The 18,609-nt window shown below is 41.3% G+C and overlaps 2 protein-coding genes across 3 annotated transcripts; one reads left to right on the top strand and one right to left on the bottom strand.

The window, feature by feature from the left end:
- Positions 1-4,995: 4,995 nt before the first annotated feature.
- Positions 4,996-13,232, bottom strand: serinc2l (serine incorporator 2, like). 2 transcript variants are annotated; one of them, XM_088998692.1, is made up of 10 exons: positions 12,912-13,231; positions 12,124-12,285; positions 11,827-12,014; positions 10,454-10,533; positions 10,197-10,334; positions 9,929-10,098; positions 9,653-9,743; positions 8,330-8,477; positions 8,049-8,255; positions 4,996-6,455 (listed from the first exon to the last, which is right to left on the bottom strand). In XM_088998692.1, exons 1-10 carry the CDS (start codon positions 12,948-12,950, stop codon positions 6,317-6,319), a joined length of 1,362 nt encoding a protein of 453 aa, XP_088854818.1. In that variant the 5' UTR covers positions 12,951-13,231; the 3' UTR covers positions 4,996-6,316. The 2 variants fall into 2 exon arrangements, with proteins under 2 accessions (XP_088854818.1, XP_088854819.1); XM_088998693.1 differs by lacking the exon at positions 12,124-12,285 and having other exon boundaries at positions 12,912-13,232.
- A 1,656-nt stretch (positions 13,233-14,888) lies between these two features.
- LOC148896461 (stathmin-like) lies at positions 14,889-18,241 on the top strand. Its single transcript, XM_088998355.1, has 7 exons — positions 14,889-15,010; positions 15,832-15,864; positions 16,112-16,281; positions 17,172-17,324; positions 17,405-17,557; positions 17,665-17,856; positions 17,923-18,241. Exons 2-7 carry the CDS (start codon positions 15,849-15,851, stop codon positions 17,959-17,961), a joined length of 723 nt encoding a protein of 240 aa, XP_088854481.1. The 5' UTR covers positions 14,889-15,010; positions 15,832-15,848; the 3' UTR covers positions 17,962-18,241.
- Positions 18,242-18,609: the final 368 nt, after the last annotated feature.

Consider the following 18,609-nt stretch of genomic DNA (forward strand, 5'->3'; position numbering starts at 1 on the left):
AGAACACGCTGCACTAGTATCGTTGTAAAAAAAAACAAAACTGCTAAGTGGCACTATACAGTTCCATTTTGGCTACTGTTGAAAGAGTTCAAAGAGTTAATGGCTTGGGGGAAGAAGCTGTTTAAATGTCTGCTGGATTTGGTGCGCATGGATCGGTAGCGCCTGCCTGAGGGGAGTAGCTGGAAAAGGTGGTGGGCAGGGTGCGGAGGGTCCAGTAGGATTTTCCGCACCCTAGTTTGGATTCTTGCAGTGTGCAAGTCCTCGAGAGTGGGTAGGGCGGTGCCAATGATTTTTTCCGCCGTCCTAACTGTCCGTTGAAGTCGGATTTTGTCCATTTTTGTGGCGGCCCCGAACCAAACGGTGATGGAAGAACACAGGATGGATTCGATGACAGCCGTGTAGAAATGTTGCAGCACCTCCTGTGGCAGGCCATGCTTCTTTAGCAGCCTCAGGAAGTACATTCTCTGTTGGGCCTTTTTCAGGATAGAGTTGGTGTTGACCTCCCACTTCATGTCCTGGGAGACTGTGATTCCCAGGAACTTGAAGGTCTCAACGGTTGACACCAGGCAGTTGGATAGTGTGAGGGGTAGCTGTGGTGATGGATGTTTCCTGAAGTCCACCATCATCTCAACTGTCTTGAGCGTGTTCAGCTCCAGGTTGTGACGGCTGCACCAGAGCTCCAGCTGCTCCACTTGTTGTCGGTACGCAGACTCGTCGCCGTCTTTGATGAGACCGATGACCGTGGTGTCGTCTGCGAACTTTATGAATTTGACAGCTGGGTGCGTTGAGGTGCAGTCGTTCGTGTAGAAAGAGAAGAGCAATGGAGAGAGGACGCATCCCTGCGGGGCTCCAGTGCTCGTGGTTCGTGTTGTGGATGATATATTTCCCAGTCTGACCTGTTGTGTCCGTCCTGTCAGGAAGCTGAGGTCCACTGGCAGATCGTGGGGGACACACCAAGCTGGAGAAGTTTGGGGATGAGGAGTTCTGGGATGATGGTATTGAACGCAGAGCTGTAGTCCACAAACAGGATCCTTGCGTAGGTTCCTGTGTTGTCAAGGTGGTCGAGGATGTGATGCAGTCCAATGTTGACTGCATCCTCCACAGACCTGTTTGCCCGGTAGGCAAACTGAAGAGGATCTAGCAGAGGTCCGGTGATGTTCTTTAGGTGATTCAGCACGAGGCGTTCAAAGGACTTCATGACCACAGACGTCAGAGCAACAGGTCTATAGTCGTTCAATCCCGAGGGTGCTGGTTTCTTTGGAACTGGGACGATAGTAGACTGTTTGAAGCAGGATGGGACCTCACACTGCTCCAGGGATCTGTTGAAGATTTGTGTGAAGACCGGAGCCAGCTGGTCAGCGCAGACTCTCAGGCAGGAGGGGGACACTCTGTCAGGTCCTGCAGCTTTCTTGATCTTTTGCTGCTTGAAGAGCCGTCTAACGTCCAGTTCGTGGATCTGTAGGGCAGAGGGCGGAGATACGGTAGTTTCTGGTAATGGTGGGCAGACAGGGGAAATGGTGGTGTCCTTTTCAAATCGGCAAAAGTATGTATTTAACTCATCAGTCATAACATTGTTGTACACTGCTTGGGGGGAAGGTAAACGATAATTTCTTATTGCTTTCAGGCCATTCCACACCGATGCAGAGTCGTTAGCGGAGAACTGTTATGGATCCAAGATGGCGCCGCGGATGGCAGCCTCGGTGACACGCTCCCTAGTATTGTTCCTGGTTTTGTCATTTTCATTTGTTTTTTGCGATCCTACGCGACTCAGTTACACGAGGGAAGAGTTACTGAGCATTGGGGAATCCACTCTTGGACTATTTTCACCGACACACCAAAATCTACAAGGTTTTTCTTGGCTGCTCGCGAGCGGCGTAGCAGCTCTGTACGGAGCTTTGAGACGCCGACGTAGGAGGGGGAAGCGAGCCGGCGTTCTCGTCAAGCTTCGGCAGCGTGGATTTCGAACGCCGCTCCCATCGATCCACCTCGCTAATCTACGATCACTACCAAACAAGATGGACGAACTTCTGCTTCCCACAAAGACCAATAAAACGTTCGCCCGCTCTGCTGCGCTGTGCTTCAGAGACTTGGCTCAGTGACCGCCACCCGGATTCCGCACTACACCTACCCGGATTCCGTCTCCTTCGGGCCGACCGTGATACGGAGCAATCGGGGAAATCCAAAGGCGGTGGATTATGCTTCTACATCAACGAAGAATGGTGCACCGATGTCACGATGCTCGACGCACACTGCAGCCCTGGTTTGGAATCGCTGTCTCTCAACTGCAAGCCATTCTACTCGCCACGTGAGTTCGCTTCCTTTATTCTCGTTGCCGTGTGCATCGCGCCACAAGCTAATGCTAACGCGTGTATACAAACGCTAGCGGACCATGTAAACCATCTCGAAATAAAATATCCAGAATCACCCCTGATCATTTTGGGCGATTTTAATCAAACACGTTTAAACCGTGAACTTCCCAAATATAAGCAGCATATTGACTGTTTCACCAGAGGAGAAAACATTCTAGATCATTGTTACACAGCAAAGCCATAAATGACCATCACAAATGTAAATAAAGTGACTTTATGATACAATGCAGTGTATTTCTTTCATTACAATAAAATAGCACATTTATTATACATAGAATAAGGTATGTTGTGTGTAGTTTTAAGGCTTTAGTTGAAAAGTATATTTTATGGAAATCCGGCAACGGATTATTCCCATTTTAATGGTTTCCTATGGGAAATTTTTTTTTTTTTGAGATACACACTTTTCGCTTTACACACACTGTCTGGGAACCAATTAAGTTCGTAAGTTGAGGTCTCACTGTATTAATTCATTCACTGTCAGACGTGCAAAAATGTGTCCACTCGAATGCAAGGTTTTTGTCATTGTAACTTAAATTCCAGGTCCCACGGAATATTGAGTTTTCGGATTACATAAACATCCAACGCAGCGTAAGAAACTTTACACAATCTTCATTCATCAGAAAAAAAGTTAATTCCTAAATTATATGGGTCTGGAGTTATATGAGCTTGAAATGAGGACAGCTGTTCAAAATACAATGCAATACATACAAATTGGTTTATATATAATACAGTAAAGTCTCGTTATATCGATATTCAAGGGAGTCCGAAAAAATATTGATATAACCGGGACTATCAATATATCCGACCCTGTTTGCATGTAATTTGCTCCGTGCGTGCATAGAAATAGTATCGATATAACCGGGACTATCGATATATCCGATATCGATATAACGAGACTTTACTGTTATAATACATTTCATTTAACAATAGCTGAAGCTGGAACAAAGTGCTAACATGGAAAAAAGAAAATGCTGCGCCCTTGTGGAAGAAAAAAAACATAGCCAGAGGCCAAGGACAGCGCTTTATCGGCACCTAAGCAAGAAAAAGCAAAACCCGAATAAATTCGGGAATTCGGCTCTATGTCATATTTCCAATTCACGAATACATTTGTGAATGGCGGTGAATGAGTCAAATGTTTCCAAATATAAGGCACACCCACATTATAAGGTGCTACAGTACTTCCTCTACAAAGGAAAATGGAGTAGGTAGATGCTGACAGTAGTTGCAAGACCTGTCGTGGCTCAATATTACTTGACATACAATATAAAACGCACCTGTGTGTAAGGCGCAGGGTCATCTTTTGAAGAAAATCAAGGCTTTTGGTGCGTCTTATACACCAGAAAATACGGCAAAATTGTACTGAAGATGCATTTCATTTGGTCGATATTCTAATGAGATCCAGATGTGTGAAAACATCAATATTTTTAATAATGATCTATTGGATCTAATCGTTTCATTCATGGAGCTGAATATGAGAAAATGGTTCACTGTGTGGTTGCTAAATTCCACACCACTGCAATATACTCCAACAATAATAAAGTGTTGTGATCCAGATATTAGTTGGTACCGTTCCGGTAGATTATTTAACGCAACTGCATGCTTCTATCTCGGTTACATTTGTTACACCGTGCGCCATAATTCCATACATATGTGGATATGGTTGGTTGAAGGGGAGTGGGAGGGTTGCACTGCTGAGATATTGCTGGGAAGTCAGACTGTAGAACAGTGTGTCATGTGCAACTCCAGACATTGCCAAGTGCACTGGGCCATAATTATGGCAGCCAGAACCATCAGGAACCTTCTACACAGCCAGACAAGAAGGAAATAAAACAGTGGAGTCTGAAAGCACTGCCTTACAGCACTTGACAGTACGGAAGCCAAAATTCGAAATTATAGCTGATGATGGGGAAATGTGGTCAGAAAGATCATTAAAAAATCTGGACAACGAATACACATTTAGATCTAAACATGAGAACCATAGTGAACATCGCCCAGAACATGCAAGTCACACATGAGGAGCTATGCAGCCCAAACATCGTCTCAATGCAAATCTAAAAGTGACAGCATAGATAAGATTCCCGGTACATGAACTCATTCACTGCGAGATGTGCAAAAATGCATTCACTGCAGTGTCAGGGTTTTTGTCCTTGTCACTTGAATTCCAGGACCCACAGAATATTGGGTTTTAGGACTACATAAACATTCAATACAGTGTAAGAAAAAAAAAAAGTTAATTCCTAAATTATATGGGTCTGGAGATATGAGCTTGAAATGAGGGCAGCTGTCCAAAATACAATACATACATACATATTTGTTTATATAGCGCTTTAGCTGCTGAAGCTGGAAGAAAGCGCTAACATAAAAACGGAAATGCTGCTCCCTTGTGGAAAGGAAAAAAAACATTGCCAGAGGCCATGCCCAGTGCTTTATCGGCACCCAAGCATTAACAAAACCCAAACAAATTCAGGGATGGCGCTCTACGTCATATTTTCCATTCCTGAATATATTCATGAATGGCAGTGAATGAGTTAATTCCACCCAAGGGTGAATCACTCGAAGAGCAGAACCGGATCTAAACAAAAGCTACACCACGGCAGCACAGTGATCTTATGAAATGAACGCAAAGTCAACGAGTCAAAGTGTTTAATTTGTAATAAAAAAACAACTTCCATACAATACATAAGCTATTGTGTTAGCATATGTAATCGCTGACCTCCCTCCACGTGTCGCAAAATAAGCATGCATCAGCATTCACAATTATGAACTGACAAGGCACTGAATGAACATTTTGAAATTTGCAGTTTCACCAAATAAAGAGGGGGATAAAAACACTGGCAATTGGGCTTTGGTGATGCACTTAAGTCAAGTGATTATTGTAAAGCGGTACATTTGATGCAACGGTACATTTGATGCAACACCGATAAAATAACTTTTGACATATACCAGAGCATATTTTGCAGTGGGGTAGGGGGTTGTATTCCATTCAGAGTGAAATGTAGCTATCAACAAAATAACACTAAGGGCAATTATTTCAAAACCAGCAGGAACACACATCCCAGCAAATACAGGTTTTCAAACTGGTTAGACTGTTTTGCATTGTATTTTGAATTCTTATCAAATGACATGCGCGTGAACAGAGAGAGCCCCGTGCACATCACGTGAGGATGGCATACTGCCAAAGATCAATACGTTTCTCTGCTTGCTATGCAGGTACAGATGGTTGAGCACAGCTGAACAAGGCCAGAAACAGTCAGACATTGAGAAGGTGTTGCATCAGGGATTTTTGACCTTGAATAGACCAGAAAGATCTGAGATGCAAATGATGGCGTGTTTGTTTTCAGGCGGCGCAATCATGTGACTGTGTACAGTTGAGTTGCAAAAGGGAACCCTCGTCAGATCTGTGGGGTGTGCCATTTTATTCTTATCTCACTTTTGCACTCTTCTCACTGAGGCTCAAAGGGGGGTTTCCCCACATTGCCCCTAGCACTGAAAATAATCCTTGAAATAATCAAAAGGGGGGCTAGAGGATGGGGGGGCCCTGACATGTGAACATCAAGTCGAGTGTTTCTGGTCTTCAGCAAGACATCAAAAAAATGAAACTGGTATTGCAAAAAGTGCCTCCTCTCTGAGCATGTGATAGTCTGGTAGCTAAATTCTGCATAAAGAGAACAGCTCGCGTGCCATATCAGGTGGAAACAACAAGCCTATCAAGGTGAGTCATGGGAAACTAGAATTAATTCTTTGGGCTGAAGCTCCCATCTACCTGGCCCGTTAATATCTGCAGTTGATTATCACATGAAGTCATCAAACAAGTAGGATAGAAAAAGGCAAAAACATTTCATTGCATTTCCTGTATTATTTCCACTCCATTTGTGGTGTTCCGCCTCATTCAAATGACTGAATCCAGCCTTGAATATGAAACCAACGGAAAAGAAAAGACCGTCCGCTCAGCTGAAATCTCTGTCAGGGAAGATGAGAGGGGCGACGAGGGTCCACAGATACAGGCTGAGACCCAGCCAGCTGGAGCACACCTTCAACCACAAGGCCGGCATGCTTGTTTGCATGGCTTGGGTGGTGGTGTCAGGTCTGTGAGAGGCAAACGCATTGTCAACTGGGAAACACATTCCAATATCCTTGCATAAACATACTTGAAGTAGAATGTCATCGGTGGTTTTAACGTACTGTATTTGAAAATTGAAATGCAGTTGCAAACTAAGCTCCTTGTGCACCCTCTTGTGGACAGCATTTTAGATACATTTAAATAAAATCTATTTTGGGGTTTTTGAACATTAACAGACAATTCTCAATCTCAAAAACCAACATAGAAGAATAAAGGAGACTAATATTGTAACAACTGGTTTCTCTTGGCTCTAAAATGTAATGTCACGCACTTGCAATTTACAAACAGTTTGAGCGTTTTTCCCTTGCTTTTTAAACAGGGTGATCATGTTGCGGGATCAACGTTTGTTGTATATTTAAAGTGCAAACTCTGAGTACAGGCAATTCTAAACATTCTTGTGGTGGGGAGGGCAACACCTAAATTGAACAACAGCAAATTTAAAATCTGAGATGGCTTTGCTTATCCCTCAACATATAGTCAGTGTTGATTTCAAAAACAACATTTTTTCTAGCTCATCGGGTTTTTCATATACCGTATTTTCCTGTGTATAAGGCGCACCTCCAATGAAAGGTGTATTTTTAGACTTTTTCCATATGAAAGACGTGCACCGGAGGACAAGGCACACCTTCAATAACGGAAGTTTTCCAAATATAGATAAAAATTGTCCACACCACATTATAAGGCACTACATTAGAGGCTGGGGTTACGCACTACTTCTTCTACAGGGGGAAATGGAGTCGTGGCTGCTGACAGTAGTTACGAGACCTGTGGTGGCTCTATATTATTTCACACATAAGGCGCACCTGTGTATATGTACGCACGGTCATCTTTAGAAGAAAATTAAGGCTTCAAAGGGTGAGTAGTTTTACTTTATTTGAATGTTATTGTGTATTTCAATGTTATTGTTTGAGTTGGTGGTGTTTGTGTGTGTGTTACTTCTGTTGGTAGTGTGTAGGTGTGTTACTACTTGTCATCAATCGGTGAGTAGTTTTACTTTATTTGAATGTTATTGTGGATTTGAATGTCATTGTTTGAGTTGCTGGTGTTTGTGTGTTACTTCAGGGTTGAGTGAACGCTAGCGCATCTGGCTGCCGCTGCTCACTCGCGGAAAAACTTATCCTGTGACTGTAAAGTGTCCCTGAGTTTTGAAAGGCACTTATAAATTAAATATTATTATTTTGAATGTGCCTTGTACACTGGAAAATAAAATAATTTATTTTTTTGTGTTTACAATGGACCTACAAACTCTGGCACAAGATAGGCTCCACTATGACTATGACCTTTGTCAGGATAAGCGGATTAGAAAATGGATGGATGGATAACAGTTTACATTTTATACTCGCGTCATTATACCATTATGAAATTTTGATGCTCTGAGAAACAATGGAGCCAGTACTACAGAAAAATATCGGATAAAAACTCTGATTACAATATCTCTGATTAAAATATGCAGTACAAATTGTTGAACAGTGTACTCTATCTCTACCCCCCACCCCCCCGAGTCTCAAAGGGCTCCTTATAACCCCCAAACTTGCCATCTGCTAGCGAGTCAGACTTACAGGTACCAGTTGGTGAGAGTCATCATGATGTACAGCGACGCCAGAGCCAGTTGAAAGTGGAATGCCGAGTAGCTATAAGTCACCCCGTCCTCCTCATTGTCCACAGCCCTGCGTACGCCGTCCTCTGCGACACTCTCTCCAGTCTCGCCGCCACCCTCCTCTGTTTGCAGCAGTTTGTTGACCTGAGTGTTGCTGGATGATCGGATACTGGAAAACAAAAAAGTGGGATCACAAATGATAAAACGTAACAAAACGCCAACACGTGGAGACGCCATACTCACCTGGCATAAAGGGTGCAGAAGAGAAAGATGAGCAAGCCAACGATACTTTGAGCATCCCACCACTGCACGTGGCCTGGTGCGGGCTCAGATGGCGCGGAGGTGCTGACATTTGACACTATACTCAATAGACTGGGGTTACACTTGCGATCTATAACATCAGCCCGCAAACAAACACAAATACACACAATGGATTAGAGTAATGTTACAAACACACAGGATGATACATCAGAAATTTGCAGATCTCGATTTACACACACACATTACAGATTTTTAACACAGGCATTAGTTTATATGGGGATATTAAAGCAGAAGCCAAGCCAAAATACGCTCTTGGAAAAATATGCACCCACTAGTGTAAACACAGCGTTCTTATTATTGTTGTTATCATGGAATAAAATAGAGCCAAACAATACACTATTCTTTTCAGACAACCAAGTAGGCTGACTTTTTATGCAACGCTGCCTCCTACTGCCTACAAACTGAATTTATAGACTCTGCCCACAAGCTCCCCTTTTAAAAATCCCGTGACCAAAACCATGAAAACAGATAAAGTTGTGACATTATCAAGACATTCGGAGGCCTTTTGAGGACAATTTCATTTGGCGAGAAAGTGGTCGTCTAACATCAAATGTCCATCTCCTTGGTTGGCAGTAAACTGGTGGCTTAGTTTTCATAATTCTTACTCCACAAAAAGCAATGTGTCACACCCGTGTTGAAACAAGTGGGGGCACAGAACATATTTATACAATGTAAAAAAGACTTTTTTTTTTCATTTTTTGCTTCAACTATTTGCTGTGGAATGATATTAAATGTTCTGAACATATTTCAATGGCACAAAAGGTAAACTGTGTCGTTAAAAATTCCATACTTGGTGTGAAAAGCAGTCATTTTGAAGCAATGATTCTCACCGCCTTCCAAAAACATGCACAATAAATTGTTTGAATAATCCTAAATTGTCTGTAGGAGTGATTATGGGCACGAATGCTTTGTCTTTGTGTGCGTGGCCATTGGCTGGCGCCCATTTCAAGGTATAACTTGCCTACTGCCCAAAGACAACTGGGGTAGGCTCCAGCACGCCCGTGATCATTGTGAGGGCAAGTGCTTCAGATAATAGACGGATGGCATTTCACTATTCCTTAATATTGAGGTTTGAAATGCACTTTGAACGTGAATTGGAAGTATTTGGTTGCTGTTCTTTTCTTTTTGAAAAATGGGAATGACTCAATTGTTTATTGCACACGGTTAATTATCAGAACCAACCAAGAATCCACTGAACTGAATTTATAACTAAATACACTTTGAATCAGACACTATGGGACTCACTTGGATTGTTGGTCAGTGCGGACCAAGTGACGTACATGGTGTAGACAGAAATTAGAGAAGCCTGGAGCAGGCCAGAGTAAGGTTGGGCTTCCTGCAAGCATCACAGCATACATACATTAACACCGCAGTACTTCTGACATGTAACACCAGGACATTTTAAAAGCCACATTGAATGCATTCTACAAAACACTCATTTTCCTACTAGCTTCAAATTATCTCACTGAGGCTCCGGACACAATCAACATACAACAACAAAAACATGTTTAAACAAATTACCTGAACCTTGGGCAGGATTGAAACAACAGAGACAATGATACAGAAGATAAAGTTGAGGCTGATGACAATCTTGTGCTCTTTGCAGTCATCCGGTTGCGTGTAGTAAACATAAAACAACACCACAGCAGTAAAAGCCAGGGCGTAGTTCAGGAAAGTAAAAGATAGCAGGCCTGTGAATCACACAAAGATGCAGGCCAATGAATGTTTATGGAACATTTACTGTGCTTGAGTCATGTTACGGAAGACGACAGTAATTAAAATGCTGTACCTCCATACCAGCACTTGTTGTCATTATTTTCGGCATTTTCTACCCACGCTTTGTTCCAGGAGTGGGCAAAGTCAATGAGAAGAATGAGTTGAATGATGATGAATAAGAGTGAACCCAGTAGTCCAAAATAGTACCACACTGTGAAGCAAAAAAATGAAAGACATAGCTGTGACAAATATAATTGAAATAAATACAAACTAAAAAACACCAGCCGCTCAAATGTATATCGTTAGGAAATACATTAATTTTGTTCGCACCAGTATTGAAGACCGGATCAGCGATGAAAAAGGCTCCCACTGTAATCCCAACTAAGATCAGAAATTTAAAGAACCAGAAACTGAAAAGAAAGTAAAAAACACATTCAGTACAGCAGATTAAAATCAATGATATAAATGGACATTGTTACTTCCTGCTCATCTATTTTAAACATTACATTTTTTCTCTTCTAAAACAACACTTGAGTCAATAAATAGGAAGAGCAAGATAAAGCGTCCACCTGTTTCAAAACATTGCATGCCGGGATTAATTTTATCATTTGTTTCTTTTTTTTCCATTGGAAGTGGAAGAGACGTATATGCTAGTCTTTGCCTGAATCCAAAGAGTTGAAGAGTTGTAATGAATCACTAACAGACAGTTCTGCAACATCTTAGATTTCAAATTGACTTCCTTCCTTTTAACCATCTGTTTATATTGTGAAAGAAAGTAGACTTAAAAGTGGACATAAAAGTGGACAGTCGGACAATCCGAAGCAAACAGTTGAAACCAGAATATACTTATATCCTGCACAGAGTACGTCATGATAGCTAGCATTAGCATGTAGGTGCATGTCATAACGGGATCAAAGTATAATGGCAATCTTGAGAATATGACAAGGATGATGAGGTGGTTGTCGTTAACAGTCAGTAATGGCTGATGTGCCTTTCTGGTAAGTAGAGTAGAATGCTTGTGCATTGCTAAATACATTATAATAGCGCAATCAAGAGCCATTCCTATAAGGTGGTTTTACGGCATTCCAGAATGAAGGCACTGTTTACATGTCAGTTGTGTCACAAAAGCAAAAATATTAGAATAAAAAAAAAATCACTGCTTTGCATAGGGCAATAATCAATCTGTATCGCAATCGTCAGATGACTGTAATGCTTTTGATAAATTGCTCAGTAAAAAAAAAAGGAAATCAATAATCAAACCATGAGCCCAAATTTTGCATGGATGGTTTTGGTAGAGACCACAGCGAGGCATTAATTTGTGCCACAATTACAACATTTTGAACACAACCAAGTGTTTGTCCGTCAGCTGTTCTGAGATGAGTACAGTCATGCATGCACCCTGAAAGAATTCATTCTTCATTAGAATCAGTGGTTAGGGGTTGCATCTTCCGCAAATGAGCATTTACAGTACATTCCAATTTACACAAATGGAGGGTCCATTTTTTTCGTGGTGAATGATCGTCTTTGATTCTCAATTCTGTTGATTCAATGTTTAAATAATCACAGAACACAATATTTTGTTGGGCTTTTAAAAAATGAATAACTAAAAATGTTGTTAAATTGCAGGCACTGTGAAGGTTTTTATGCCTGGAAATATCTGTTAAAGCCATGTGATATGAGTGTAATACTGCTGGAACCTTTACCCGTTTTGAATTGGTGCACGGGGATCTTTGCTGCTCCTGACGCGAATCATGATGATGAAGAAGAGGAAGTAGAAGCAGGTCATGGCAAAGCAAATGCGATACACAGATTTGTAGCCCACGATGACATCACAGTCAAACTTGTTTTCAAGGCCAAGTACAGTGCTTCCACCCTGGCAAAATCCTGGGATCTGAAAGGACCAAAAGTCAAATCAACACCTTCAATATCAATGCACAAAATATCAATGGTCAGGAGTATATATTAAAAACCAAAAATGATGGCAATGCATCGTTTCTCACTTTGCGCAGCTGAGTTTCCATTCCTGGAAGAATCATTATAGCTGACAACAAAGTCCCTAGCAGCAAAAAGAAGCTGAAAACCAGCCGTGTGACAGTTGAGTTATTGGAGGAGGGACAGCAGCCACACAGGAGACATGGTGCTGAGCCACACAAACAAGATGCCTGCAAGATTGGAAAAACACCAAGTGGAAGCGCTTTTAGCTTTAACTTAACAATTCAGTTCAACCGTTAACCAGCATTAACATTGACACACAAGGTGCTGATAATTTAAAATCAATCAATTTGACTGAGATTCCTGTACAGTAATAGGGAGAAATTTGACAATGACGATGTTATTTTATAATTACTAAGATCGCCACCTGTTGGTCATTGATCGGAAGCGCGCTTTACAAATATTTTTCAATCATGCTCGGCATTCATGGAAATGTTGGCATTTTTAAACCGTAAACCTGAGAGGTGTGGGGCTCAGATATCATAAGCGGTTACAGGTGAACCCAAGTAAATCTTGCATACACTATGAATCTTGCATACTGTCGACGACAGCTAGCTTCTTAAGCTAATTTAGAAAACATGAATTCAGATTATTTTACAAATATAAAAGTAATCACGGAACCCAGATTAACGAACCCGAGATACGCGTCCACGTTAGACGATATCTCGGTGCTCACAGAAACTACTTAAATGTTAGTCGTTATTCGGTCGTCGTCGACTGTTCATGTGACGAAGCCACGACTGAGTTCAGACTAAAACATTCAAGTAAGACGACAACATTGAGACGAAATACTTACACAGCTGGCTAAAGAACACAGTGCCAAACAAGCTCCCATGATGACAGAAAAATGATTATATTAGTCGTATCCTCTCGCCACTTTCGGTGTACAGCTTGTTGTCTGCAGACAAAAGTGGGTGAATGTGTTTTTTTCTTCCTGGAAAATCGCAAACGATCGGCAAAAGGTTGCCGTCTACTGGCGTGAACATTGAATGACTGGCATCAAGTCAAGCTCTTTCACAAATTACTATTCAGTCGACCAAAGAGCGATTGCATATTTAGCAAGCTAAATAAGTGCAGAAAAAAGTGCGAGGATGAGCCTCAATTAAGTCGCTCAACTTCTTTTAAACTGCGTGCTTGTGTTTTATGTTTTTTTTTTGTGTGGGCGTGTCGGGACTGATGGCAACTGGTGACTTCGTCATATCCCCCAGTGCTTAAAAGGACCTACACATAGTTAACATTTTCCTCAAAAGAAAGGCACTACACAAAAACTTATCACCTAATCCTATGTAATTAACATAACGTACTGGGCGAATGGCAGTTCTAGCAGGACTATAGTTGGATAATTAATTTAAAAATAAATTTTACCTGCCGCCTTTCGCTCCAACGCTCACCTCGGCTCTCTTCCGCCATCCATACTCTACTGCTTGTTCACCAACTCTCCGGGAAAGTAACACACCTAATTCAGATGATCAACTCATCATCAAGCTCTGAAGCCACATTAGAAAAGCGACCCACATTATTTGAATCGGGTGTGTTGCTCCTCGAGAGCTGGAAGACAGGGTGGACACGGGGCCCTTGAGAACAGAGGTTGGAGACACCTGTTCGAGAATAACTTTGTTTGGCTTGATCTGATGGAAATTTATCTGAGAAATAGTGTGGTGGCCTTCCAATGAAGAATTTCAAATCAGACTGGTTCAAGAAACACTACCATGGTTCATAAAGATAGTTACAGTTTAGCACTATCCTCTTCTTCCTTTCCTTTCGGCTTTTCCCTTCAGGGGTCGCCACGGCGAATCCTCCCTCTAAAACACAGGTGTCAAAGTCAAGGCCCGCGGGGCAAATCTGGCCCGCCACATCATTTTTTTCCGCCCGTGAAAGCAAATCAAACTTGTAAAATTCCATGATGCTTGCTAAAATCCTAACCAAAATTTCATAGTTTTGGATGTAAACCACAATAAGTCATTCTTCTTGACTTCAGATTTGAAAACTAGTTATTCATTAATTTGTCGTGCGCTCTATATGTAATATGTGGAGGGGATTCAACATTCATAACGGCCCTCGAGAGGAAACCGTAACTACAATGTGGCCCGCGGCACTTTGACACCCCTGCTCTAATAGTTTAGCAGTACTGATCCGACATAAAAGCTTGGCTAAAAACATGCGAATCAAACCTCTGAAGATGGAGGACATTGATTCGCTATGGCGACCCCTTGAAGGGAAAAGCCAAAAGGAAAAGTTTAGCACAACTGATTCTGATGTATATTTAATTTCCCATGCTAGCACATAGTTGGCATGGGAAATTAAATTCTAATTGACCAAAATAGATGAGCGGGAGCAGTGTAGCCAATAGAAGTTCTTCGAAGACGATTGGTTGCTGGGAACACATTAATACAATTTCACGAAAGGAATATAAACATTTAGATTGTAAAGGAAAGTTTAATGTAAAGGATTTTCCACTGTTAGCTTTTATCACCTTTAGTCAGTTGTCAAATGCGTTTGTGGACTATGTATAGTCTGGACACGGACGACTCATAATTAGTTGCTGTTAGCATGCAAACGGGAGGGTTTAATCAATTACGTACTGTATACGCGATTAGGATATTCACCATCACACCTTTAACATAGTTTTGTTACAAAAGGTGATGTAAAATAGAGAAGGGGTTTAATTTTGTGTATAAAAGTTTAGAAGTGAGTAATTTTGCTGTGACGTCGCTTGAGCCGACATTGTTGTTTAGTGTAGCGTCACGACTCCATCTGATTGGTTGATTTGGACCAATCACCGTCAAGATCTGCGGAAGCGTTATATACAATTTAGTGCGGGAGGCTGCTCACTTGGCGGTTGGAACACTAGACAAAACTGGAACGCGTTCTCATTCCAGCATCTCAAACGGACAGGTGAGAACAATACACTACGTAACCGTTAAATAGGCCTTCAGATCACTCGGGTATAGTGTAGGGAGCGCCAAGAGTACACGAATGCGACTTGTAAAATTTAATGGACCCTTGGCATGGCCGCTCGGCACGCGAATATGGCGACAATGGGGAGTTGCACCTGGAGCAAAACGCCACTTCTCAATGCATCGCCTTACTGAATGTCGGTCTTACTTTTAGTAGTTTTAACACTCAAATATTTACGAATTTAACTTAAATATGAGGTTGGTCTTGTATGTTTTCCATTTGCAACAAGCACTCGTAGTGTCAAACCAACCAGAACGTTTTTGCATTGGTGAACGATAAGAAAACGTTAATTAGTGTCACAATGGAGGAATTCCCAATTCACTGCAGCAATGTTATTAAAGAAGTAGAAGAAACAAAGGAGCTGTGACAAGGCAGCCACTCTCGCGGCGTCATCTTCAAGTCAAATAAAATAATAACAGACAACACATCAGACAGTCGTGCAATCTTAACCACCTTTCCTCCATACACGTTGTTTAAAGCAATTATAGGTCAAGGAGTGAATCAAAGTGAAAAGACGAGCGAACTATGTACCAACTTGGTCCAACATGTTATCTTACGGGTCTGTTTGTCGTCATATTAACAACTTTAACTGGGTTGTATGTATGAAGAGATTTGGGTCTGCAGGTCACAATTTGACTTGTTTCAACATCGGGCCTCTGTTGTTTGGGGAGAATAAAAATAATTGCTGCTGTTTGAACACCTTTTTTGTACTTGTTTTAATTTCTGTGCTTATTCTTTCCACTCGTGGTTCCATGCAGTCAAGCCCTCAGCTGAAATGGCACACATTGCAGGTGAGTGCAATATAATGGATTACAATGAGATTTTTTTGGTGGGGTGGATTGGGGTTGCATTTACACTTCACAAATGTTTACTTTTGAAAATCTACAGCAACTTTGAATTATTACTTTGAATTTGCCAAATCTAAGTTGTACAAAAGTGATTTGTGTATTTTCAACTTGATAAATGGCATTTCCCAATGAGTCACCTGTGAATTGTCACCGTAGCTCAAGCAGTCAGCTTCAACATCTGGTTTTGCAGACATCCAAGTTAAGGAGCTGAACAAGCGTGCGTCAGGTCACGCGTTTGAGCTCATCTTGAGACCCATCTCTCCTGATGCAAAAGTACAATTTCCACTGTCCCCTGCGAAAAAGGAAACATCGATGGATGAGATTCTGAAAAAGTTGGAGGCCGCTGATGAGAGACGCAAGGTATCTACCGCGTAATAGGTTAGACATTTTCCTCCTTTTATTTGATCAACAGTGGGGAAAATGTCCAATTAATTTGTCAATTCTTTTTAAAAAATGTTCATTTAAAGTATTGACAATGTATTGCCCTTATTGATGGCAGATTTTATTTTGGCTTTCCAATTTTATGACTCCTGAAAAATTATGATTTTGGGGGAGGAGCGTTCTCCCCAATGCCAACAATGTGCAAGTTGGATACCACAAACAAATAATACCTCTGGCTCACTGATTTTTCTTGAATAATTTGAGTGCCCCAACACATGATTACAGTACTGTATATGCAAATTATATCATGTGGGTGGACACTCAGATGATGTACATGAATGCGCAGATGCTTACCGTACAAACGGCATGCTTACTTTACCAGCATGGCTAAACTATACTATCTGTGTGAAGTATTTCAATACAATTTGACAACCTCGTTTTGCTGCTTCAATTAGTGTCATATTGAAAACATTCTTCCCGATGCTACAAACTATTCGGTACAAGTGGTGCACTCCATTGTGCTTCAATTTAAAAAAAGGTGTTAATCTGAGAACATGCTATTTTCTGAACTAGACAGTTATTAGAATGCTTCCTGGGGCTTATTAGCAAAAAGTTAATATTTTAAAGTACTCTGTGTAATTGGCAGGAATATTATTATTACAAATTTAGCATTACAATCACTTGTATACTTGCATCTTGGTTCTGGTATCACTCTTGTGGTAATACACTTGACAAGGTGAGATTAAAAGACATGTTTTTAGTTGGGTATAAAAGAATCATAAGGGTTGTCAAATGCAGGGCAGAACATAACCACCTGCCTTGTCCCTGACAGACTGAATAGTGTCTTCAATCTTGCCCCTTTTTCTAAGAACCACGAGGCTGAATTACTAAAAAACTTGGCGGAGAAAAGAGAGCATGAAAAGGAAGTGATCCAACGGGCCATCGATGAATGCTGCAACTTCAGCAAGAATACACTGGAAAAGCTCACTCAAAAAATGGTGGCCGCACAAGAAAGACACCGGGTATCTTCACATTACACATTGGTAAATCAACCAAATCCTGGACAAGTTAGTTAAAATTGCATTTTTCTTTTTTGGTCCAGATCCACGAGTCTGAAGTGCTGAAAAACCTTGCGGAGAAAAGGGAGCGCGAGAAGGAGGTGCTCCAAAGAGCCATGAATGAAGGCTGCATCTTCAGCAAGACCACTCAGGAGAAGCTCACACAGAAGATGCTCGCTGCCGAAGAGAGACACAAAGTACACCCAGAAATAACACAAATTGGCTGAAATAACTAATCTCCAAGGCTGAAATAACTAATCTCCAACCATCACGGTGAAACACAGAGTTTTGTCTTTTTTTTTAGACCCACGAGGCTGAAGTGCTTAAGCAATTGGCTGAGAAACGAGACCATGAAAGAGAAGTCCTCCAGAGGGCCTTGGATGATTGTTGCAAATTTAGCAGGACAACACAGGAGAAACTTAACCAGAAGATGGAGGCAAACAAAGACAATCGCAATGCAAGACTGGCTGCTATCGATAAGAAACTCAAGGATAAGGTATGTCTTGGTGATCTTTTAATTTCAAATAAAATAGACACAAAGAAATAACTATTTTTTGAAAAGGACAAGAAGATTGAAGAACTGAGGAAGACAAGAGAATAAATGAAGATGGAAAGACAATATCCTGTTCAAGGAAAAGCTGTTACATTGACTGCAATAGTTGCAGTTTAAGATTGAGTTACTCTTTCTTTCTGTTGGCAGCTAATTACACTGTGTTTTTTGGTTTTTCCACTGCTGGCTATTCCAATTGGTCGACTGGTCCATATTCAGCACTTCTCGTAAATGTTTGATTTAAAATTGTAGATATTGCTCATTTCTGTCTTGACTCCTTGTTTTGCAATCCTGCACTGTTACCAATAAAGTTCAGATGACTTAATAATGGTGCACACATTTTTTATCTCTGAGCTATTTCTCAGAATACGTTAATGATTTCGGACCGCTGACACCTAGTGGCTGAATCCAAAAGGGAATGGGCGGGGATTTACCTACAATCAATTTTTTATTAACCTAGGGACTAAAGTTAGCCCCTGGCTGCAATCTCCACTTTCAAAGGGTTAAAACGTCCTGTGTGCCAACTCCAGTATGTGAAAATTGGTAGAAGACAGCAATGAAAAAGATACCCAGATTCTGACTACCAATGCCCATGTTAAATCAGTTACATTTTCCTTGAAACAACCTCTATTTGATCATACTCATAGCACTCTTCGATTGAAATGATTCATTGTATTTGTGAAGAACCGGATTTATTTA

The sequence above is a fragment of the Hippocampus bargibanti genome, linkage group LG06, assembly GCF_051943395.1.
Source record: "Hippocampus bargibanti isolate YZ-2025 linkage group LG06, ASM5194339v1, whole genome shotgun sequence".
Lineage (NCBI taxonomy): Eukaryota > Metazoa > Chordata > Actinopteri > Syngnathiformes > Syngnathidae > Hippocampus > Hippocampus bargibanti.